This window comes from Entelurus aequoreus, linkage group LG24 (assembly GCF_033978785.1).
Source record: "Entelurus aequoreus isolate RoL-2023_Sb linkage group LG24, RoL_Eaeq_v1.1, whole genome shotgun sequence".
In the NCBI taxonomy this organism is placed as follows: Eukaryota; Metazoa; Chordata; class Actinopteri; order Syngnathiformes; family Syngnathidae; genus Entelurus; species Entelurus aequoreus.
In genome coordinates, this window is record NC_084754.1 from 31,076,663 (window position 1) to 31,100,852 (window position 24,190).

General features: G+C 40.4%; 1 protein-coding gene across 1 annotated transcript in view; it reads left to right on the forward strand.

Moving 5' to 3' along the window:
- The first annotated feature begins 6,364 nt into the window (after nucleotides 1-6,364).
- Nucleotides 6,365-24,190, forward strand: part of gnb5a (guanine nucleotide binding protein (G protein), beta 5a) — a 17,965-nt gene continuing 139 nt past the window's right edge. Inside the window, exons 1-11 of the mRNA XM_062036164.1 lie at nucleotides 6,365-6,742; nucleotides 7,203-7,339; nucleotides 7,425-7,466; nucleotides 10,594-10,670; nucleotides 12,346-12,478; nucleotides 14,016-14,159; nucleotides 14,232-14,323; nucleotides 14,428-14,476; nucleotides 23,057-23,153; nucleotides 23,251-23,417; nucleotides 23,492-24,190. The exon at nucleotides 23,492-24,190 is cut by the window's right edge and continues 139 nt beyond it. Of these exons, the coding sequence (XP_061892148.1) occupies nucleotides 6,607-6,742; nucleotides 7,203-7,339; nucleotides 7,425-7,466; nucleotides 10,594-10,670; nucleotides 12,346-12,478; nucleotides 14,016-14,159; nucleotides 14,232-14,323; nucleotides 14,428-14,476; nucleotides 23,057-23,153; nucleotides 23,251-23,417; nucleotides 23,492-23,503 (1,086 nt within the window). The 5' untranslated portion in view covers nucleotides 6,365-6,606 and the 3' untranslated portion in view covers nucleotides 23,504-24,190. The remainder of the gene's footprint in view (nucleotides 6,743-7,202; nucleotides 7,340-7,424; nucleotides 7,467-10,593; nucleotides 10,671-12,345; nucleotides 12,479-14,015; nucleotides 14,160-14,231; nucleotides 14,324-14,427; nucleotides 14,477-23,056; nucleotides 23,154-23,250; nucleotides 23,418-23,491) is intronic.

Here is a 24,190-nt window from a genome sequence, read left to right on the forward strand (position 1 = left end):
CAAGTCTAATCAACATCTACCATTGAAATGAATTAAAATAAATTCAAATGGTGGTTGGCCCCTGAAACAGCACAATTTAACATGAATTTTGAAAAGAAAAAACTTTTCGATAAGAAATATTTACTACAACACTAGAATAAAATGTAATACTAACAACTACTGTAGTTTCAGTTATTTAGTAATGTAATAATAATGTACATCATTTACCTTGAAGAGAGCTGTGCTCTATGGAGTAAGGGGAAGAGGCTTGTGGGGGCCCGGTTGCTGGTGGGGCGGGGGCGGTCTTCTCGTCCAGCTGCGGACAGTCTCTGGGCACATCGGGGCAGGCCGTCCCGCCTTTCTGCCCTCGTGGGGTGTTTTCTCTCGCTGGCTTGGGGGCTGGCTGCCCCCTGCTTCTCCCGTGCCTTGTCATATATTAGCCTATATATCAATATATTGACCTGGCTAGCATGCTAAGCATTCGTTACACGAACGTACTAGCTTTGTTATACAATATCATAGACTGTATTGGACAATATAGTTTACATACGAAATATCCATTTCTAATTATTATTACAAGTATTAAGAAAACGTAAATGCCTTACTTGCCTATCAAAAAGGAAATTAGCATGTTTGGTGTCAGATGAAAAATGATTCTCCGCCTTCAATAGTCTCCATCTTTCAAAGGCATCCTCGATACAAATCCTCATTTTGTTCCTGGCTTTGTCATGAATGAGTTGAGAATCGTAACGACGCCTTTTAGATTTAATAAGGTCCGACATGTTTAGTAACTTTACCAGTGGCAGTAGCTAGACAAAGAGGGCGATGCGTAACTGTCAACCTGGATGTAACACACTCACAGACTTTCTAATTGGTCAAACGGTGGAGGGAGGGGCATCGGAATGAAAACAATAAGATTTTGGGGCTGTAAATCATATTTTGAAATGAGCATATCCCGGCTGAACTACTGTTACCAGTTATAAAGGTATTCGAAAAGAACATGATTTATTAATGCCTTTTGAGATATCAGGGCCATTTAATGATGACTTGACATGAAATGATTACATATGGCACCTTTAAAGGGGTGCCTTGAGGATCATCTCAGTTACGTAAATCACAAGTTTTTTGTGTTCTATGTTTGCTAGCAAGGTTAAAATGTCAATACAAGAATTTGCCAATGTGTTTACAGTGGTCCAAGTTCTTCCGTACAAAAGGACCACTTGAATGTTTTTAGGAATTTGCTGCAAAAATGTTTGTCTCCCAAGTTTTGATCTGAACTCAGGGACCGGTGTGGTATTATTTCTAGGGTGCCAAGTACAAAACCCAAAACCCAGTGAAGTTGGCACGACCAACTGTAGTTACTGACAGTGGTTTTCTGAAGTTCCTGCGCCCATGTGGTGATATCCTTTACACACTGATGTCGCTTTTTGATGCAGTACCGCCTGAGGGATTGAAGGTCACAGGTGATTTCTCCAAATTCTCTGAACCTTTTGATGATATTATGGACCGTAGATGGTGAAATCTCTAAATTCCTTGCAATAGCTCGTTGAGAGATGTTGTTCTTAAACTGTTCAACAATTTGCTTACGCATTTGTTCACAAAGTGGTGACTCTCACCCCAACCTTGTTTGTGAATGACTGAGCATTTAATGGAAGCTGCTTTTATACCCAATCAATGCAGCCACCTGTTCCCAATTAGCCTGTTGGATGTTCCAAATAAGTGTTTGATGAGCATTCCTCAACTTCCTCAGTCTTTTTTGCCACTTGTGCCAGCTTTTTTGAAACATGTTGCAGGCATCAAATTCCAAATGAGCTAATATATGCAAAAAAAAAAGTTTTACAGTTTGAACGTGCATCTTGTCTTTGCAGTCTATTCAATTGAATATAGGTTGAAAAGGATTTGCAAATCATTGTATTTTGTTTTTATATACGATTTACTCAATGTGCCAACTTCATTGGTTTTGGGTTTTGTAATCAGTATTGATGTAAATCAGGGGTGTCAAACGTACGGCCCACGGGCCGGACCAGGCCCGCAAACAGGTTTTATCCGGCCCGCGGGATAAGTTTGCTAAGTATAAAAATGAGCCTACATTTTTGAATGAAAGACACCGCTGTTATAAATGTGTCCACTAGAAGTCGCAATTCTTTGTATCTTTGTAGATGATGCTACATATGTAAAAAAAAATAAACCACATGATGTTAGCGCACCGGTCGAGGAAAATGAGCAAACTACATAAATAACATACTGTAATTTGATTTTTTTTAAAAATCTTTATAGATTGAAAATTAACACAGACGAGTTGACTGATGAAAATTATCTCATCATTTATTCAGAAAATTTAAATAACGACAAAGATAGAACACTATTAACCGCAACATGTGAGTGTAAAAAAAACAACATTATGATTTGTACATTTTCAGAATGTGCTTGTTCTATTTTTAAACAAAGAAAACAATCTGCAGTTGTCTTTATTTTTAAGTTATCGTGCTGTGGTTTTACCAGTTCAGTCCACTCGGGAGTAGATTTTTCTCCATGTGGCCCCCGATCTAAAATGAGTTTGACACGCCTGATGTAAAGGGTGTTATCTCATGTCTAGAGCATGTTTTTTATGCTCTAGCTGGAGATATTTGATATTCTGGAAAATTGTTTATTGTGGCCATGTCTAAAACCAATTTAACGGTGATAAACAGAAGACCCCTACGTGGGTGCAGCTGCAAAAGGGGGTCACGCCCAGGGTGTCATTAAAAGCTAGAACCACAATAATACATATTGTGTAATTGACAGCTTTTGTATTGGATCTCATTCAATTGTGCAGGTGTGCCTAATGAAGTGTCTTGCATACATGTATTCTCCGGTGCAGTATTTTTCAACCTTTTTTTGAGCCAAGGCACATTTTTTGCATTGAAAAAATCCGGAGGCACACCACCAGCAGAAATCATTAAAAAAAAAAAAACTCAGTTGACAGTAAAAAGTCGTCGCAATTGTTGGATATGACTTTAAACCATAGCCAAGCATGCGTCACTATAGCTCTTGTCTCAAAGTAGGTGTACTGTCACCACCTGTCATATCACGATGTGACTTATTTGGAGTGTTTTACTCTTTTCCTGTGTGTAGTGTTTTGGTTCTTGTCTTGCGCTCCTATTTTGGTGCCTTTTCCTCTTTTTTTGGTATTTTCCTGTAGCAGTTTCATGTCTTCCTTTGAGCAATATTTCCCGCATCTACTTTGTTTTAGCAATCAAGAATATTTCAGTTGTTTTTATCCTTCTTTGTGGGGACATTGTTGATTGTCATGTCATGTTCGGATGTACTTTGTGGACGCCGTCTTTTCTCCACAGTAAGTCTTTGCTGTCGTCCAGCATTCTGTTTTTGTTTACTTTGTAGCCAGTTCAGTTTTAGTTTCGTTCCCTCAGCTTCAATGCCTTTTCTTAGGGGCACTCACCTTTTGTTTATTTTTGGTTTAAGCCTTAAATACCTTTTTACCTGCACACTGCCTCCCGCTGTTTCCCACATCTACAAAGTAATTCGCTACAGGCTGCCACCTACTGATATGGAAGAGTACAACACGGGTACTCTGCCGAGCTCTAGACAGCACCGACACTCAACAACACCACATAATTTACTGGTTTGCAAAAAATATTTTTAACCCAAATAGGTGAAATTAGATAATCTCCCACGGCACACCAGACTGTAGAATAGAATAGAATAGAAAGTACTTTATTGATCCCTGGGGGAAATTCAGCACCACAGTTCGCTCACAATAGACAATAATAATAATAAATAATATAATATATATTATATATTATATCTATAATATATGAATAGTATAAATATATTATACATGTATTCTACATTTAAGTGCAGTCTAGAAGGAACATATGCATTATACAGCCTGATGGCTGTCTGTATGAAGGACCTCCTGTGTCGTTCCGTGTTGCATTTTGGGAGTCTGAGCCATCCACTGAACGTGCTCGTTCTCTCCGCCAGGTCAGAGTGTAGTGGGTGGGAGGTGTTGTCCATAATGGCTAGGAGCTTTGCTAGACTTCTCCTCTCTGACACCACCGCCAGAGAGTCTAGCTCCACTCCCACCATGTTACTGGCCTTCTCTACCAGCTTGTCCAGTCTGTTTGCGTCCCTCGCTCTCAGCCCGCTGCTCCAGCAGGCCACGGCGTACAAGAAGGCGCCCGCCACCACCGACTCGTAGAACATCTTCATCATCTTTGTACAGACGTTGAAGGATCTTAGCCTCCTGAGGAAGTAGAGGCGGCTCTGTCCCTTCTTGTAGAGTGCCTCAGCGTGTTTTGACCCATTCAGCTTGTTGTCCATGTGTACTCCCAGGTATTTATAATCCTCAACCATGTCCACATCAACCCCCCTGATAGAAACAGGGGTCGCCGGAGCACTCCTCCTCCTTCCCAGGTCCACAACCAGCTCCTTGGTCTTCGTCACATTGAGCTGGAGGTGGTTCTTTCCACACCATGTGACAAAGTCCTCCACCGGTGCCCTGTATTCCTCATCATCACCATCCTCAATACACCCCACTATCGCAGAGTCATCAGAAAAATTCTGAAGGTGGCAGGACTCTTGAGTGATAGTGGAAATCGGTGGTGTAGAATGGTGAAGAGGAAGGGGGAGAGGACTGTGCCCTGCGGGGCCTCGGTGTTGCTGACCAGCCTGTCAGACACACAGTCCTGCAGTCGCACGTACTGTGGTCTGTCAGTCAGGTAATCAACAACCCAGGACCCCAAGGGGGACTCCACCTGCATCGTCTCCAACTTCACACCCAGTAGCCCAGGCCGTATGGTATTGAAAGCACTGGAGAAGTCAAAAAACATGACCCTCACACTGCTCGCAGGCTTGTCTAGGTGGGTGTGGGCTCGGTTCAGCAGGTAGATGACTGCGTCCTCCACTCCAGTCGGGGCTGGTAGGCGAATTGGAGTGGGTCCAGGTGGGGCTTGATTGTAGGGCGGAGTTGCTCCAGGACCAACCTCTCCATGGTCTTCATGATATGGGAGGTTAGAGCCACCGGCCTGTAGTCCTTCGACGACTGTATCTCCCAGCACACCAGTGTGCCGCGGCACAGTGGTTGAAAAACACTGGTATAAGTAACGATTCCTGTACTTGGCGGAAATATGTTTATTGTGGCCATGTCTGAAACCAATTAACTGTGATAAACAGAAGACCCCCACATGGTGCAGCTGCAAAAGGGGGTCACGCCCAGGGCGTCATTAAAAGCTAGAACCACAATAATACATATTGTGGAATTGACAACTTTTGTATTGGATCTCATTCAATTGTGCAGGTGTGCCCAATGAAGTGTCTTGCATAAATGTATTCTCCAGTGCAGTATTTTCCAATTTTTTTTAAGCCAAGGCACATTTTTTGCGTTGAAAAAATCCGGAGGCACACCACCAGCAGAAATCATTAAAAAACGAAACTCAGTTGACCGTAAAAAGTCGTTGTCACAATTGTTGGATATGACTTTAAACCATAACCAAGCATGCACCACTATAGCTCTTGTCTCAAAGTAGGTGTACTGTCACCACCTGTCACATCACACCCTGACTTATTTGGAGTTTTTTACTCTTTTCCTGCGTGTAGTGTTTTAGTTGTTGTCTTGCGCTCCTATTTTGGTGGTTTTTCTTCTTTGTTTGGTATTTTCCTGTAGCAGTTTCCTGTCTTCCTTTGAGCTATATTTCCCGCATCTACTTTGTTTTAGCAATCAAGACTATTTCAGTTGTTTTTATCCTTCTTTGTGGGGACATTGTTGATTGTCATGTCATGTTCGGATGTATTTTGTGGATGCCGTCTTTGCTCCACAGTAAGTCTTTGCTGTCGTCCAGCATTCTGTTTTTGTTTACTTTGTAGCCAGTTCAGTTTTAGTTTCGTTCTGCATAGCCTTCCCTAAGCTTCAATGCCTTTTCTTAGGGGCACTCGCCTTTTGTTTATTTTTGGTTTAAGCCTTAGATACATTTTTACCTGCACGCTGCCTCCCGCTGTTTCCCACATCTACAAAGTAATTAGCTTCAGGCTGCCACCTACTGATATGGAAGAGTACAACACAGTTACGCTGCCGAGCTCTAGACAGCACCGACACTCAACAACACATCATTTGCAGACTATTACTGGTTTGCAAAAAATATTTTAAACCAAAAAGGGGAAATTAGATCATCTCCCACGGCACACCAGACTGTCACGGCACACACAGTGGTTGAAAAACACTGGTTTAAGTAACGGTTCCTGTACTTGGCGGAAATATGTTTATTGTGGCCATGTCTGAAACCAATTAACTGTGATAAACAGAAGGCCCCCATGTGAGTGCAGCTGCAAAAGGGGGTCACGCCCAGGGCGTCATTAAAAGCTAGAACCGCCACTGGGCACAAAAATACATATTGTGGAAATGACATATTTTGTATTGGATCTCATTCAATTGTGCAGGTGTGCCCAATGAAGTGTCTTGCATGAATTTATTCTCCAGTGTACTGAGAAGTGATTTCCTCCTCCTCCTCCTCCTCTGGAAGAGTGGAGTAGCGTCATAGCGCGGTGACGTCACGGGAGCAGCATCAGCTGTTAGCTGGGTGCATTTAAGCCTTTTCGCTGCCCATCGCTGCCCGCACAAAGGACAAATATATGAGATCCCCTCCAATCCCTGACATGGCGACACAGGAGGTTCAGCTCAACGAGACTCTGGCGCATCTCAAGACGGAGTCGGAGTCGCTCAAGTCGAAGCTGGAGGAGGAAAGAGCCAAGCTGCACGACGTCGAGCGTGAGTACGGAAAATGGAGAGGCCTCCGTGCACGTAGCGACGACTAATCACAGCAGATGTTTCAGCTTGTTTTTTTGTTTTTTTTTAAACTCACATCGTCGACAACATGGTGGTTTTTTAATGCGTGACAATGAATGAACAGGCTCGGGGTTGTTTTTTGTTGTTGTTTTTTCCTGGTTTGCTTCCCCATTTTCTAGCTCAAGGCTTGCATCCATCTGGATGTAGCATCCAAACATCCTCCCTGCTGCATGGCAACAGCTAAGTCAAGAATGAAGACATTTAAACAAGTAGACACGATGTGGATATGCAAATGAGATGCTTTCACGTGGGGCAAAAAAAAAAAAAAAGATTTAATGTATTCATCCATTTGATGCAGGCCCACTGTGGTTTTAATCCTTGTTGCGACACTGGATATTAATCAGGATGGAGATTTAATGTCATGCACAATGTGTGTGTGTAGTGCACCAAGTGGCAGAGAAGGTGGAGGGCTTGGGTCAGTTTGTCATGAAGACCCGGAGAACTCTGAAGGGACATGGCAACAAAGTTCTGTGCATGGACTGGTGTAAGGACAAGAGGAGGATTGTCAGCTCCTCACAGGTGAAGAAGGCTCTTTTCCTATCAATCATCTTCACATGGCAACTATAATGATAGTGAGTTGTTGTTTTTTTCTCTTCACACGCAGGATGGGAAAGTGATCGTGTGGGATGCCTTCACTACCAACAAGGTAAGCTGGTGTTTAGTAGTGATGGCTAGATGATGGCTCAGTGAGTGTGTGGCACACTCAGCTGCTGTATTGACACTGCACTCATAATGTTAGTGTTTCATTACAATCATCCGCCATCTGATAGATTAAAAAAAATCACTACATTTGACCTGCAACTATAATTAATAATTGCATGTTGTTGTTTTTTTTTTAAACCATTAACTGCGCAGAAAGAAATAAGAGAAGCGCCATTTCTGAGCCAAATACAAAACCCAAAACCAATGAAGTTGGCACCTTCTGTAAATTGTAAATAAAAACAGAATACAATGATTTGCAAATCTTTTTCAACATATATTCAATTGAATAGACTGCAAAGACAAGAAACTCAACATTCAAACTGGAAAACGTTATTTTTTGCAAATATTAGCTCATTTGGAATTTGATGCCTGCAACATGTTTCAGAAAAGCTGGCACCAGTGGCAAAAAAGACTGAGAAAGCTGAGGAATGCTCATCAAACACTTATTTGGAACATCCCACAGGTGAACAGGCTAATTGGGAACAGGTGGGTGCCATGATTGGGTATAAAAGCAGTTTCCATGAAATGCTCAGTCATTCACAAACAAGGATGGGGCGAGGGTCACCACTTCGTGAACAAATGCGTGAGCAAATTGTCGAACAGATTAAAAACAACATTTCTCAACGAGCTAATGCAAGGAATATGGGGATTTCTCCATCTACGGTCAGTCATATCTTTAAAAGGTTTAGAGAATCTGCAGAAATCACTGCGCGTAAGCAGCAAGGCTGAAAACCAACCTTGAATGCCCGTGACTTTCGATCCCTCAGGCGGTACTGCATAAAAAAAAAACCGACATCAGTGTGTAAAGGATATCACCACATGGGCTCAGGAACACTTAAAAAAAACACTGTCAGTAACTACAGTTTGTCGCTACATCTGTAAGTGCAAGTTAAAACTCTACTATGCAATGTGACAGCCATTTATCAACAACACCCAGAAACGCCGCCGGTTTTGCTGGGCCTGAGCTCATCTAAGATGGACTGATGCAAAGTGGAAAAGTGTTCTTTGGTCTGACGAGTCCACATTTCAAATAGTTTTTGGAAACTGTGGACGTCGTGTCCTCCAGAACAAAGAGAAAAAGAACCATTTGGATTGTTCTAGGCGCAAAGTTCAAAAGCCAGCATGTGTGATGGTATGGGGGTGTATTAGTGCCCAATGCATGGGTAACTTACACATCTGTGAAAGCAACATTAATGCTGAAAGGTACATACAGGTTTTGGAGCAACATATTGGCAACGTTACCATGGACGCCCCTGCTTATTTCAGCAAGACAATGCCAAGCCACTTGTTACAACAGCATGGCTTCATAGTAAAAGAGTGCGTGTACTAGACTGGCCTGCATGTAGTCCAGACCTGTCTCCCATTTAAAATGTGTGGCGCATTATGAAGCCTAAAATACCACAACGGAGACCCCCGGACTGTTGTTGAGCAACTTAAGCTGTACATCAAGCAAGAATGGGAAATAATTCCACCTGAAAAGCTTCAAAAATTGGTCTCCTCAGTTCCCAAACGTTTACTGAGTGTTGTTAAAAGGAAAGGCCATGTAACACAGTGGTGAACATGCCCCTGTGCCAACTTTTTTGCAATGTGTTGCTGCCATTACATTCTAAGTTAATGATTATTTGCAAAAAAATTGCAGTCTTTGCAGTCTATTCAATTGAATATAAGTTCAAAAGGATTTGTATTCTGTTTTTATTTATGAATTACACAACGAGCCAACTTCACTGGTTTTGGGTTTTGTATAGTTTATAATTGTATGTTGTTGTTTTTTTTTTTTATCTAATAACTGCGCAGAAAGAAATAAGAGAAGCGCAACTCTGAGCCATAATAAAGAGAAAAAAAACCTTTACCTTATTTGGCGGATTTTTCCTTTTTTCTTAGTTCCATGTAGATTGGTAACAACAACGAATCGAAAACCGATGCCAAACGAAGACTTCTCCTAGGGCCGGCCCCTGGCATAAACGCGCTCTGCAGTTGTCTAGGGCCACAACCACTAGACTAGAGGGTGGGCACATGATTATGCTCTGCAGGTGTTGGCTTGTTCTACTTTTACTTTGTTTCTGTTAAACTTCTATTCAGCAAAATGTCAACATGTCCTTTGGAATAGTTTTAGTTTAGTTTAGCAGCATAGCGGCTAAGTTATTCAAAATCCCGTAGAGATAATTGCTAATTTAGCATCACTTAGCACGCTGTTATGGCGACAGATTTACTGCAGTATTTCTAAAACGACCGTACTATTAAAGTTTATATTGAAACCAAACCTTTTCCCCAAATATATATCTACAAAACATTTGTTTTCTATAGACTTAGACTTAAACAAACTTTATTGATAAACAAGGGAAATTGTTCGACACAGTAGCTCAGCGAGACTAAAAAGTAGACTAAAAATGTACCATAGTAGCAATATAAAATATAACTTATATGTAATATTTACATATTATATATACAGTATATAATATATACTGATATATTATATTATTATATTATATTTTGATATAATACATACAATATATAACAAATCCCAATTACCATGTACAATATTACAGTATATGTAACAGCTGCAGCAACAACAAAAAAAGGTCAGCATAAAGTAGAGAATAGATCCAGCAAAAAATATACATTATAAACAAAGAGAGGTAACTAACATAACCTAGCTAACATTTATTCGTTTTTTTCCCACTTTTTCAGTCAATGCCGAAGCGGCATTGCAGTTTGAAAGTGGCTTCACTGTTAGAAGATAATGACTTTTCTTTTCCCTTATAACTTTCAACCTATTAACCGTTTCTTTAACTCTGGGCATTACCTACAATATAAACACATGACTATTGAACATAATGGATGAAAATGAATTGTAGTTGTCAGTGTAGTTGCCGTAGCAATAAACAGACTTAAAACATGTGTCTTCTTTAATCTAGTCTTTTATGTTCATTATGTTGGGACCTGTGCAGTCCTACCATCAAGCCGTGTTCAAGCCGGTTGTTACCCTTGATTAACAGGAATCTGATTAATTTTACAGTACTGAAGCAAACAATGCACCTTTTGGTTTTATTGTTTGTTTTGATGTTGCTCAGGAGCACGCCGTGACAATGCCTTGCACCTGGGTAATGGCCTGTGCCTACGCCCCGTCTGGTTGCGCCGTAGCTTGTGGGTGAGTGCTGTATAGCTTTTTTTTTACCCCCCAATTATGCTGGTTCCTTTTAGTGTGGAATGGTTTCCATGAAACTTTGTGGAGAACACATTCAACATTGATACACATGTAACAGGATACAGAAATGAAGTCACAATTGAAGGGGTTAATAAACAGTACAGTTCCATAAACAGAACACAGACTGCTAAACAACAACAAAAACAATACGCTCCACACTTTTTACCCTTCTTGTTTTGTGATCATATTTTCGAAAATTGATTAAATCCCCCTGCACCAGAATAAGGACGGAACGATTAACTGGTTTTACTATTAACTATGATTAAAAACATTACAGTTAATTAATGGCAAAGGCTCCACTACACTGTATATTACACTCCTCACTCACTATAAATGCAAAAATTAATTAACTATAGTCATTGTAACTTAATATAGTCAGTGTAAAACACTAACATAATATCAGGTGCTTGTAGAAGAACAGCACTATATACAATGGCATATAAATATGAAATTTCAGTTATTATTAAACAACATAAAATAGATGATTAAAAATGAAGTTGATGACAATACTCTTGAGTTTTTTTTACCCACATAAGTAACATTTCCCTCTGGGGATCAATAAAGTACATTTTAGGTAATCCCATATCATGGATAAAATTATTTAATAAAGAATTATTAATAATATTATTTTGTACTGTTATTGTAATAATATTTTCATTACTGTTATTTCTGACAGTAATAAAGAACACATCAAAATCTCTAAGGTATGTCTATCTGATTATATACATACAATCAATGCATAATAATTGTGAATTTGAGATTACGGTATTAGTCAGACTATAATCATACAGTTCAAATCCATATTTGTTGCATCCCTACACTAGAATCGTTCCCCTTGGTGTACCAAGCCAATCTAATCCGACTTTATTTGTAGCGCACTTTTAAAAATAACAAGCGGACCAAAGTGCTTCACACAATAATGAATAAATAGCGTAATAAAAGTCACAGAAACTAACAAAGACAATAAAATACATCTCAAAAACATCTACATTAGACTAATGTTTAGACATAACATGTGGATTAAAAAGGGTAACCAAAATAAACCACAATAAAAACAAATATAATTAATAAAAAACTAAGATAAAAACAACTAAAATGAGTAAAAATAACCTTTTAAAAACTCAAAAAGTGCCAAAGACCAAATAAAAGAGATGGGATTTAAAAACATTGCCTAATATTCAAAAGCAAATCACACATTATATGATTTGTGTTATTTATCTAGGCTTGTTGTACATTTTCTGTTTGAATGGCAGCAGGAGTTACAGTGGCACTCTAAACCATGTCGCTGTTATATTGTACAGTTGATAAACTTGCAAGGAAACAAAAACGATTTAAATACCTCAACTCTTTCAATGTTACCAACATTCAAAGATTGTTGTTTATTGGATTTTTAAAATAAATGTATTCATTATTAATTACTGTACCTGGCTGTTATCAGGACAGAACTCTGTCTTTTGTGTTTGTAGGTGTAATCTCTAGAAAGGCCATTTATTGTCATTTACTGCCTGGTTCTTGTCAGAGACCACACTGCTGATTGCAGTGTCAATTTAATTATGTTGCATGTCATTTGGATACATCATTTTCTAATTAATCAGTTTTTTTAATTGCTGTCCTATAGTGGCCTTGACAACAAATGCTCAGTGTATCCTCTCTCACTGGACAAAAATGAGAACCTGGCTGCGAAGAAGAAGTCGGTGGCCATGCACACCAACTACTTGTCTGCTTGTAGCTTCACCAACTCAGACATGCAGGTGAGATTGTACACAATATATTTTCAGTTTCAGTTTATTTCGAACATGCATACGATACTATGTAATGCATCACATATTTCCAGTTGTTTCATTACAGCACGTCCGAAAAGGAGTAGGACGAAGCTGAGCTTATTTAATCCTACCCCTTTTCATACCATAGCAATTTTATCCCATTTTCTTGTTCTCTGTAACAGAACAGTGAATAAATGATAAATAAATAATATACCATATAATATACCATTGTAAGTAAACAAATATTAAATACATAAATAATCTTTATCTCTCAAAAAAAAAAAGGGTTCAGGATGTTCATCATAATTGTTCTTCTGTGTACTTTGTGAACACTTGTAGTTTGGAACAGTCTTTTAAACTGAATCATATTGGTGCTTTGTTTGATTTATTTGGTTAATCCATTCCATAATTGAATTCCACATACTGATATACTAAAGGTTTTAAGTGTTGTACGAGCATAAAAATGTTTTAAATGAGATTTTCTTCTAAGGTTATATTTCTCCTCTTTTGTTGAGAAGAATTGTTGTACATTTTTGGGTAGCAAAAATAATTTTAGCTGTTTGCAAATGCACCAAATCGTTGAATTTCAATATTTTTGATTCAATAAAGAGTTTGTATGGTTTCTATATAAAAAATTATGTATTATTATGATTGATCTTTTTTGTAACACAGTTAGTGAATGAGGCGCACATTTGTAGTTGTTTCCCCATATTTCTACACAATAACTCAGATATGTAACACTAGCGAGCAGTAGAGAATATGAAGTGATTTTTGGTCTAGAACATGTTTTGCTTTATTTATTATTGACGTGTTTCTTGCTACTTTATGTTGTATATTTTTTACATGAGGTTTCCAGTTCATTTTATCATCTATTATTACACCCAAAATGTGTTTTCTTTTACCCTTTCAATATCTACTCTGTCTATTTGTATTTGTGTTTGACTTTCTCTTCTACTGTTACCAAATAAGCATTATTCTAGTTTTACTGAGATTCTAAGATAGTCTGTTTTTGTCAAACCATCTTTTTAATTTGTTCATTTCTTCTGTTATTATTTGTATTAGCTTTTGTCTGTTCTCTCCTGAGCAAAACACAGTTGTATCATCTGAAAATAATACTAACTTTAAGTCCTTTGTAACTTTACAAATGTCGTTTATATAGAAATTTAACAATTTTGGTCCAAGTATTGAAGTGTGTTTGCCTATCTTCACATATGGCTTCCTGTTGGTTAAGTAGCTTCTTACCCAGTTCAAGACCAACCCTCTGATTCCATACCATTCTAATCTGTTTATTAACCCAACCTGTAAATATATTTATGACAGCCTTACTTTTTACAATCTGCAACACTTCTGTTCAACATTTGTGTCATTGTTAATAATAATAATAATATACTGCCTTTGGTGCTTAACTATTCATCACACAGCCAATAACGTTTCATGTCCTGGTCACATGATGTTTTACGGCCCATTCATAGAACTTCTAACTAACTCCCGGGGTTATTCTCCGCTGTCTGTCCGTGGTCGAAAGATCCTGACTTCCAGCGGTGACGGCACGTGTGCATTATGGGATGTGGAGAGCGGGCAGTTGTTGCAGAGTTTCCATGGACACGCGGCAGACGTGTTGTGCCTCGACCTGGCCCCCTCTGAGACTGGAAACACGTTTGTGTCAGGAGTGAGGGCGCATTTTATTACACGCAACTCATCATTTATGAACCCTTTTAAAATGTCAATTGTGTCGCTGCAGGGCTGCGATAAGAAGGCCAACGTGTGGGACATGCGTTCAGGACAGTGCATTCAGTCATTTGAAACTCATGAATCTGACATCAATAGTGTACGGTAAGTCACAAACTTATTACAAGTGCTAGTCACTAAAATCTTGTTTTTTTACAGATATATAAATATATATTTGTAATATTAGTGCTCCTTCTGTCTTAAAACAGTTATTATCCCAGTGGAGATGCATTTGCGTCTGGTTCAGATGATGCCACAGTAAGTATGAAAGTATTGTTGCTGAATTAATCCTAGGAACATTGTACAGCAGGGGTCACCAACGCGGTGCCCGCGGGCACCAGGTAGCCCGTAAGGACCAGATGAGTCCTCCGCTGGACTGTTCTAAAAATAGCTCAAATAATTTACAGAGAAAAAAAGTGCTGCACTTTCCCTCTGTGCAGATGGTGCTGAAAGACAATGCTTCTGCATCTGAGGCTTTTGACAAAGTTGCAGAAAAGTACTCTCAGGTCATAAACAGAGCCGGGCAAGAGTTTGAGAACAGGTTTTGTGACCTTGATCAGCTTGAGCCATGTGTATCGTTCATTTCTAATCCTTTCATGAACGTGGACATATCATGCATTGCTAAGCAGTTAAGTGCAACATCCAGGCTGAATGTTGCACTTAACATTCAGCCTGGAGATTGAAATTGTAACACTGCAAAATGACCTCCACCTCAAAGCCCACCAGCACTGTAAAAAAAAAATAAAGTTGAGAAAACGCAAATTTTCAAGGCAACATGATGCAACAAGATTTTTGCGTTTTCTCAACTTTTGACTACTGCTAAATAATGAAATACGATTTGCAATTGTTAGATAGATAGATAGATAGATAGTACTTTATTGATTCCTTCAGTGTTGTACTAATTATAGTTTTCAAGTTAGTCAGACTCAGAAATAAGGTTTCACTATGTTTAACTACCAAAACAGTGTCTGGCCAGCAGTAGTCAAAAGTTGAGAAAACGCAAAAATCTTGTTGCATCATGTTGCCTTAAAAATTTGCGTTTTCTCAACTTTTTTTTTTTTACAGTGAGGCTGCACCAAACTTTTGGTGCCTTGTTGACACAGAAAAGTACAGTGGTGTATGTGCAGCAGCTATGAAGGTTGCAAGCCTGTTTGGTTCAACTTATCTTTGTGAATCAATCTTTTCTGACATGAACTTCATCAAGAACAAACACAGAACACGCCTCACTGATGCACATCTGCAAGACTCACTCAGAGTTGCAGTGTCAAGTTACACACCAGAGTACAACACACTAGTTAACAGCATGCAATGCCAGGCTTCCCACTAACTGACAAAGAAACAGATAACAGATTTGGTGTCCAGTTCAAAGTGTGACATGATTTATTTAAAAATTTGAGAGTTGACTTTTGTATTTTACATGAGTTATTATTTGTACAAACATGGTGCAAAGTAATTCATGATTTGTTAAAAAATGTTAGTGGCTAGCTAGTTAAAATGGGATATTGTGATTTCACAAGACTGTCTTAGAAGTGATAATTTGAAAATGTTCAATTTGAAAAATGTGCACTTAGAGAAAATATAAAAATAAAGTGTTGCATATTGATATTTATCTGTTTCTATATATATTTATTGTGAGAAATAATTAAGATGATCAGTGTTTACACAAAGATAAATCCATCCATCCATCCATCTTCAACCGCTTATCCGGAATCGGGTCGCGGGGATAGCAGCTCCAGCAAAGACCCCCAGACTTCCCTCTCCAGAGCAACATTTGCGACTTCCTCCTGGGGAATCCCGAAGCGTTCCCAGGCCAGAGAGGAGATGTAATCCCCCCATCTGGTCTTTGGCCTGCCGCGGGGTCTCCTCCCAGTGGGACGTGCAACGAGGACCTCCCTAGGGAGACGCTCGTGAGGCATCCGCACGAGATGCCCGAACCACCTAAGCTGGCTCCTTTCCAAGCGAAGGAGCAGCGGCTCTACTCCGAGTCTCTCTCGGGTGACTGCACTTCTCACCCTATCTCTAAGGGAGATGCCAGCCACCCTTCTGAGGAAACTCATTTCGGCCGCTTGTATCCGTGATCTTATTCTTTCGGTCATTACCCACACTTCATGACCATAGGTGAGAGTAGGAATGTAGATAGCTCGGTAGACCGAGAGCTTTGCCTTCTGGCTCAGCTCCCGTTTCGTCACAACAGTGCGGCAGAGAGACTGCAATACTGCCCCCGCTGCTCCGATTCTCCGGCTGATTTCCTTCTCCATCTTTCCCTCACTCGTGAACAAGACCCCGAGATACTTAAACTCCTCCACCTGGGACAGAGTCCTGTCCCCTACCCGGACTGTACAAACCATCGGTTTCCTGCTGAGAACCATGGCCTCAGATTTGGAGATGCTGATCCTCATTCCAGCCGCTGAACACTCGGCTGCGAACCGATCCAGTGAGAGCTGAAGGTCACGAACCGAAGGTGCCATCAGGACCACATCATCTGCAAACAGCAGTGATGCAACCTTTAGCCCCCCGAGACGTATACCCTCTCCGCCATGGCCACGACTCCGCCTAGAAATCCTGTCCATGAAAATCACAAACAGGATAGGTGACAGAGCGCAGCCCTGGCGGAGACCAACCCCCACTGGAAACGGATCCGACTTACATCCAAGCACCCGGACACAACTCTCGCTTTGGTTGTACAGAGATTGGATGGCCCTCAACAGGGTTCCCCTCACTCCGTACTCCCTCAGCACCTCCCACAAGATCTCCCGAGGGACGCGGTCATATGCCTTCTCCAAATCCACAAAACACATGTAGACTGGATAGGCATACTCCCAGGCCCTCTCCAGGATTCCCGCAAGCGTAAAGAGTTGGTCAGTTGTTCCACGACCAGGACGGAATCCACATTGCTCCTCTTGAATCTGAGGTTCGACTATCGGCCGGACCCTCCTTTCCAGTACCTTGGCGTAAACTTTCCCAGGGAGGCTGAGTAGTGTGATACCCCTGTAATTAGCACACACCCTCTGGTCCCCCTTTTTGAAAAGGGGAACCACCACCCCAGTCTGCCACTCCCTCGGCACTGTCCCAGACTTCCACGCAATGTTGAAAAGGCGTATCAACCAAGACAGCCCATCAACACCCAGAGCCTTCAGCATTTCTGGACGGATCTCGTCAACCCCCGGAGCTTTGCCACTGTGGAGTTGTCTAACTACCTCAGTGACTTCACTCCGAGAGATCGACGTCGATCCCCCATCATCCTCAGGCCCTGCTCCTATCAGGGAGGGTGTGTCTGATATATTTGGGTTCAGGAGTTCCTCAAAGTGCTCTTTCCAACGCCCCACGACTTCCTCACTTGAAGTCAGCAAAGTCCCATCCTTGCCGTACACAGCTTGGATGGTTCCCTGCTTCCCCCTCCTGAGGTGCCGTATGGTCTTCCAGAACAGCTTTGGTGCCGCCCGATAGTCCTTCTCCATGGATTCCCCGAACTGCTCCCACACCCTCTGCTTAGCCTCGTCCACAGCCACGGCCGCTGCCCTTCGGGCCCGTCGGTACCTTGCAACTGCCTCCGGAGTCCCCCGGGATAACATACCCCGGTAGGACTCCTTCTTCAGTCGGACGGCTTCCCTGACCACCACTGTCCACCAGGGTGTTCGAGGGTTACCGCCCCTTGAGGCACCTAAGACCTTCTGGCCACAGCTCGCATCTGCAGCTTTAGCAATAGAGGCTTTGAACATTGCCCATTCCTGTTCAATGTCCCCAACCTCCACAGGGATGGCAGAGAAGTCCCGCCGGAGGTGGGAGTTGAAGTCCTTCCGGACAGAGGACTCCTCCAAACGTTCCCAGTTCACCCGCACTACACGCTTGGGTTTGCCAGGTCTGTCCAGAGGTTTCCCCCGCCATCTAACCCAACTCACCACCAGATGGTGATCAGTTGACAGTTCAGCCCCTCTCTTCACCCGAGTGTCCAAAACATACGGCCTCAGATCAGCTGATACGATTACAAAATCGATCATTGATCTTTGGCCTAGGGTGCTCTGGTACCAGGTACATCTATGAGCATCCTTATGCTTGAACATGGTGTTTGTTATCGCAAGTCCGTGACTAGCACAGAAGTCCAATAACAATCCACCACTCAGGTTCAGATCAGGGAGACCGTTCCTCCCAATCACGCCAGTCCAAGTATCACTGTCATTGCCCACGTGCGCGTTGAAGTCCCCCAGCAAGACTATGGAATCCCCTGCCGGCGCCCCATACAGGACCCCATGCAAGGTATCCAAGAAGGCTGAATACTCTGAACTCCTGTTTGGTGCGTATGCACAAACAACAGTCAGAGTTTCCCCCCCTCCAACCCTAAGGCGAAGGGAGGCGACCCTCTTGTCCACTGGGGTGAACTCCAACGTACAGGCACTCAGCCGGGGACTCGTGAGTATCCCCACACCCGCCTGTGCCCTCACACCCTGAGCAACTCCAGAAGTGAACAAGGTCCATCCCTTGTCCAGGAGTGTGGTTTCAGAGCCCTTGCTATGCGTAGAGGTAAGCCCCACCAGATCCAACCGGTAGCGCTCCACCTCTCGCACCAGCTCAGGCTCCTTCCCCACCAGCGTAGAGACGTTCCACGTCCCGAAAGTCGTCAGCCTCTGCCGCCCCGAATTGGTCCGTCCGGAGCCTCCACTTTCACCGCCATCCACTTGGCAGCGCACCCGACCCCACTGGTTCCGACCGCGGGTGGTGGGCCCACGTGGCAGAGAAGATGGTGTGTCCACGTAGCTTCTTCGGGCTGTGCCCGGCCGGGCTCCGTGGCAAGCCCGGCCACCAGGCGCTCGCTGACGAGCCCTACCTCCGGGCCTAGCTCCGGAGGAGGGCCCCGGGCTTCCTCCGGGCCGGGTAACGCATCCTCTTTTAGTGTAGTTCATGGGGGGTATCGTAACCCTGATGGGGGGGGCATTCGGGTGCTACACCTTGCCCAAGGGTGACCCGGAACTATGTAAGGCAGGGGCGTCCAACTCCCTGAGGCTTAATACAAGCCCACATACCGTACAAAGATAAATATCATTAATTATTAATAATAACATAGAGTTAAAGGTAAATTAAGCAAATTGGCTATTTTTGGCAATTTATATAAGTGTGTATCAAACTGGTAGCCCTTCGCATTAATCAGTACCCAAGAAGTAGCTCTTGGTTTCAAAAAGGTTGGTGACCCCTGTTGTACAGGCTCTGCCTTTGGATAAACGTCATTTATATTTTATGACGTTTTCACTTCCAAAACAATATCAATGTTAATCCGATACGATATCTGCAGGAATCGTAGTACATACATTTATTATTTTGCAGTGTCAAATGTTAGAAAAAGGTTTGCTCAAGTACAAAACTCAAAACCGGTGAAGTTGGCACGATGTGTAAATCGTAAATGTCCGGAGGACACGACGTCCACAGTTTCCAAAAACAATTTGAAATGTGGACTCGTCAGACCACAGAACATTTTTCCACTTTGCATCAGTCCATCTTAGATGAGCTCTGGCCCAGCGAAGCCGGCAGCATTTCTGGGTGTTGTTGATAAATGGCTTTTGCTTTGCATAGTAGAGTTTTAACTTGCACTTACAGATGTAGCGACGAACTGTAATTACTGACAGTGGTTTTCTGAAGTTTTTCTGAGCCCATGGGGTGATATCCTTTACACACTCATGTCAGTTTTTGATGCAATACCGCCTGAGGGATCGTGCAGTGATTTCTCCAGATTCGCTGAACCTTTTGTTGATATTACGGACCGTAGATGGTGAAATCCCTAAACTCCTTGCAATAGCTCGTTTAGAAATGTTGTTCTTAAACTGTTCGACAATTTGCTCACGCATTTGTTCACAAAGTGGTGACCCTCGCCCCATCCTTCTTTGTGAATGACTGAGCATTTCTTGGAAGCTGCTTTTATACCAAATCATGGCACCCACCTGTTCCCAATTAGCCTGTTCACCTTTGGGATGTTCCAAAGTGTTTGTTGAGCATTCCTCAACTTTCTCAGTCTTTTTTGCCACTTGTGCCAGTTTTTTTGAAACATGTTGCAGGCATCAAATTCCAAATGAGCTAATATTTGCAAAAAATAAAGTTTTCCAGTTTGAACGTTAAGTATCTTGTCTTTACAGTCTATTCAACTGAATATAGGTTGAAAGGATTTGCAAATCATTGTATTCTCTTTTTATTTACAATTTACACACCATGCCAACTGCACTGGTTTTGGTGTTTGTAAAACTAGTCAAACTGTGAACAAATCGTAGGTATGAAAAACACTAACCTAAAGGAATAAAAGTACATACTTGTATTATTTTGTAATGTGGAATGTTAGAGAAGGTTCAATCAAGTGGAATTACTGTGAGAACAATGGTAGGTATGAAAACACTAAACGTGTGACAGATTCATGCTTTTTAAGTGGAGTGGTAATGTGTGTTTTGTCAACACCTAGTGGTCACAATGATTCATTCAATTAAGGGCATTACGCAAGAAGTGGTGTGATGCGGACACTTTTGTTACTGGGATACTTTCCAATACATTTCTGCCTCGAAGACTTTGAACGTGCAAGTAATATGCAACTATAAATATTTGATACTTGTTTATATTGACAAATGTCATGTTTTAGACTGCAATATTGTTCAATTAAGGACATTTATTACATACTACTAGCTTGTGTGTTTAGCTGTTGTGTAGCTGCTGGCTCCTAGTAGCCTACAGCCTGTCATGTTTACATTTTGTAAAATATTTCACTAAAATGCAAGGAAATGTCAAACGTTTGTACTTATTGGAGGACATTTAGATGTTAACGGGCTGTCCAGCTTTTCACGGAAAAACGCGCTGCAAGACTGCTTGTATTGGAGATTTTAGATGACGATATCTTCCAATACTTGATATTTCAGACAGACTTTAATATCGGAACACCCCTATTTTATATAATACAATAGTATATAAATGAATATTCAGGGAAAGACAGATTTATAAGAGAAAATGTACAGGTATTTATTACACATAATGGACTACCTGTTAAATAATATTAATGATAATGATGATAATAAATAAATACAAATATAATTTCCTTTTTCCATCCATACCTATTTCACATGCCTCCTTTGACATTTGATATTTTATAGTTAAATATAAAGCTGTATAAATTATACCACAGGACCTACATAGATGTATTATGTATTACTAAACCTGATATAAATATAGATTTACAGATTAATAAACTGTCAATTCAATTAATTACACATATATTTATTGTTGCACTTTGGATTAAATGATGATGATGATATATAAATACAATTTATAATTTACCTTTTCCATCCTTACCTAGTTTTACAAGCCTTATATGATCATTTATATTGTTTATACTTAACTGTAAAGCTGTATAAATTATACTCCATACATAGATCTTAAGAATTATTCAACTTGACATAGAATTAAATATTACAGATTAATACAGATCAATTAATTACACATATATGTATTGTTACACTTTGTAGTAAATAAAATCTGATACAATAAATGTTATACATTCAAGTTAATTTTAAATGAAATGAAGAAAGAAAAAAAAGTTGTACACTTACTACTGCTGTCCGTTGTTTATCGCTGTTAATTAGTTCTAAACATGACTGCGATAAATTAATTTTCGCAAAGTAGGATTAATGATTTTTTTTTTTTCATAGCTAGAACATAACAAACCTGTTTAGGTTTAATATAGGTTAAATATATATTTTTAACATTACGAGAGCCATCGAAACATGAAATATCACCCTTTTAGTCACCTCTACACTCTTTAAATCCAATATAGTCACGCTAACTGTGGCTGAGCCAATCAGTGGCCACAATACTGAATTGCACAATCCAGTTGTTTTGGTCTTCTTTAGTGGCCAATACTACTGTTGAGTTGAGTTGAGTTGAGTTTGAGTTTATTTCGAACATGCATGCATACAACATGATACATCACAATTTCCAGTTTCTCTTTTCAACATGTTTGAAAAGGAGTAGGAAGAAGCAGAGCTTATTTAATCCTACCCCTTTTCTTTTACATAACAGTTGCTAAAACTTTTTGTTCACTTCCTGTTCTCAATTTATTCACAATACACTCCATAAGTACTCACAATAAAAATAAATAAATACATAATAATTGGTGAAGTAAGTTATATTTCATATGATGAGATAAGTAAGATTGTTTGAGAATGAAAGAATGGATGGATGAAATACATTCAGAATGTTTATCATGGTTCTTCTTCTTTGTACTTTGTAAACACTTTAAGTTTGAAGAGTTTCTTGAAGTGGATCATATTAGTACATTGTTTGATTGCTTTGCTTAATCCATTCTATAATTTAATTCCATATACAGATATACTGAAGGTCTTAAGTGTTGTACGTGCGTACAAATGTTTTAAATTACATTTTTCTCTAAGATTATATTTCTCCTAATAATATTTAATAATACATAGTATTATAATAATAATATTTAATTTTTTTTTTTTTTTTTGTGTATTTAGACAATTTTATGCTTGAAATTTAGAACCAAAACAATTCAAACATCACCCAAAAATCTGTAAAATGATAAAGCAGCAATATTTGACGGACAATGTGGTGACGACTATACATCGTTTTGCATTCTTAATGAATTGTTTTAATCAAATATGTTATTAATCAATAACATTTGTAATTATGTTTTGTCTATGATACTTTTTGACACATTTTAACATGTCCAACACAGTCTTAAGTATTTTCTTCTAGGCGCCTGTTGATGAATGATTACGTCAACATTCATCCTCCACATTTGCTGTTGTATAAGAGACATTTATTTATTCCATGATTAATACGTAACTTTTGTCCCAGTGCCGCCTGTATGACTTAAGAGCAGACCGAGAAGTAGCTATCTATTCCAAAGAGAGCATCATTTTTGGAGTGTCCAGTGTTGATTTCTCTCTCAGTGGTAAGATTTTTTTTCTTTTAACTCCCATCAATAATATTTTTCTGTCTATGGTAGAAAGGTAAATTCCTCTTGAATGTGTGTGTGTGTGTGTCTCAAGGACGGCTCCTTTTCGGTGGCTACAACGACTACACCATTAATGTTTGGGATGTACTCAAAGGAACACGGGTGTCAATTCTGTTCGGACATGAGAACCGTGTCAGCACATTGCGGGTGTCCCCCGATGGGACGGCCTTCTGCACAGGCTCTTGGGACCACACCCTTCGAGTAAGACATGGATTCTTCCAAAGGCGTTTGTACTGATATTTTTTCCACTAACCTTTTAGTGTTTTTGCTTTCAGATTTGGGCTTAAAGAAGCAGCGCACAGATGATTAATGTCGAACACAAATACCTTCTGTTTGCTACCGTACATAACAGAAATGGACTCTAAGTTTGTGGTTGTACATATCAAAAGCATTGTTTGTACTTCGGCTGTGTTTAATTTGTGCACTTCCATATTTACACTTCAGAATACTTAGCAGAAATGTAATATGTATCACTTTTTTAATTGTGCATTGCGACCACTCAGGTTGGTCCCTGCCCTTCCACTACGTAGCCAAGATGGCCATCATTAAGGGTAGTTGCGCTGCATCACTGCACACTCCTTTCTTTGAGGCGTGTTAAGTGCAACATCCGACCATGTGGACCTGTTTATGCACTTAAAATGTTAAGTGTAAGTATGGAAGTGTACGAGAAGAAACAAAGCCTTAGTCTCACAGCCAGGTTAGATGAACATATCACTGAAATCAATGAGGCCTATTGAGGTGTTTCCTAGTACACAATGATTGGACTTAAAATTGCACAGCATAATAATAATTTAAAATGTAAAATTTGATGAAAAAAACACTTGTAGTGAATAGACTTCTAGGATAGAAGTGACACAAAGTGATGTGTTGTATTCGCCGCGTTAAGGCCAATATTATGAATTTGTTTTGCACGAAAACGGCTTGTAGTGTTTTGGAAGAAAGTAAAAGATGAAATCAAATAGATCGGTGTCATG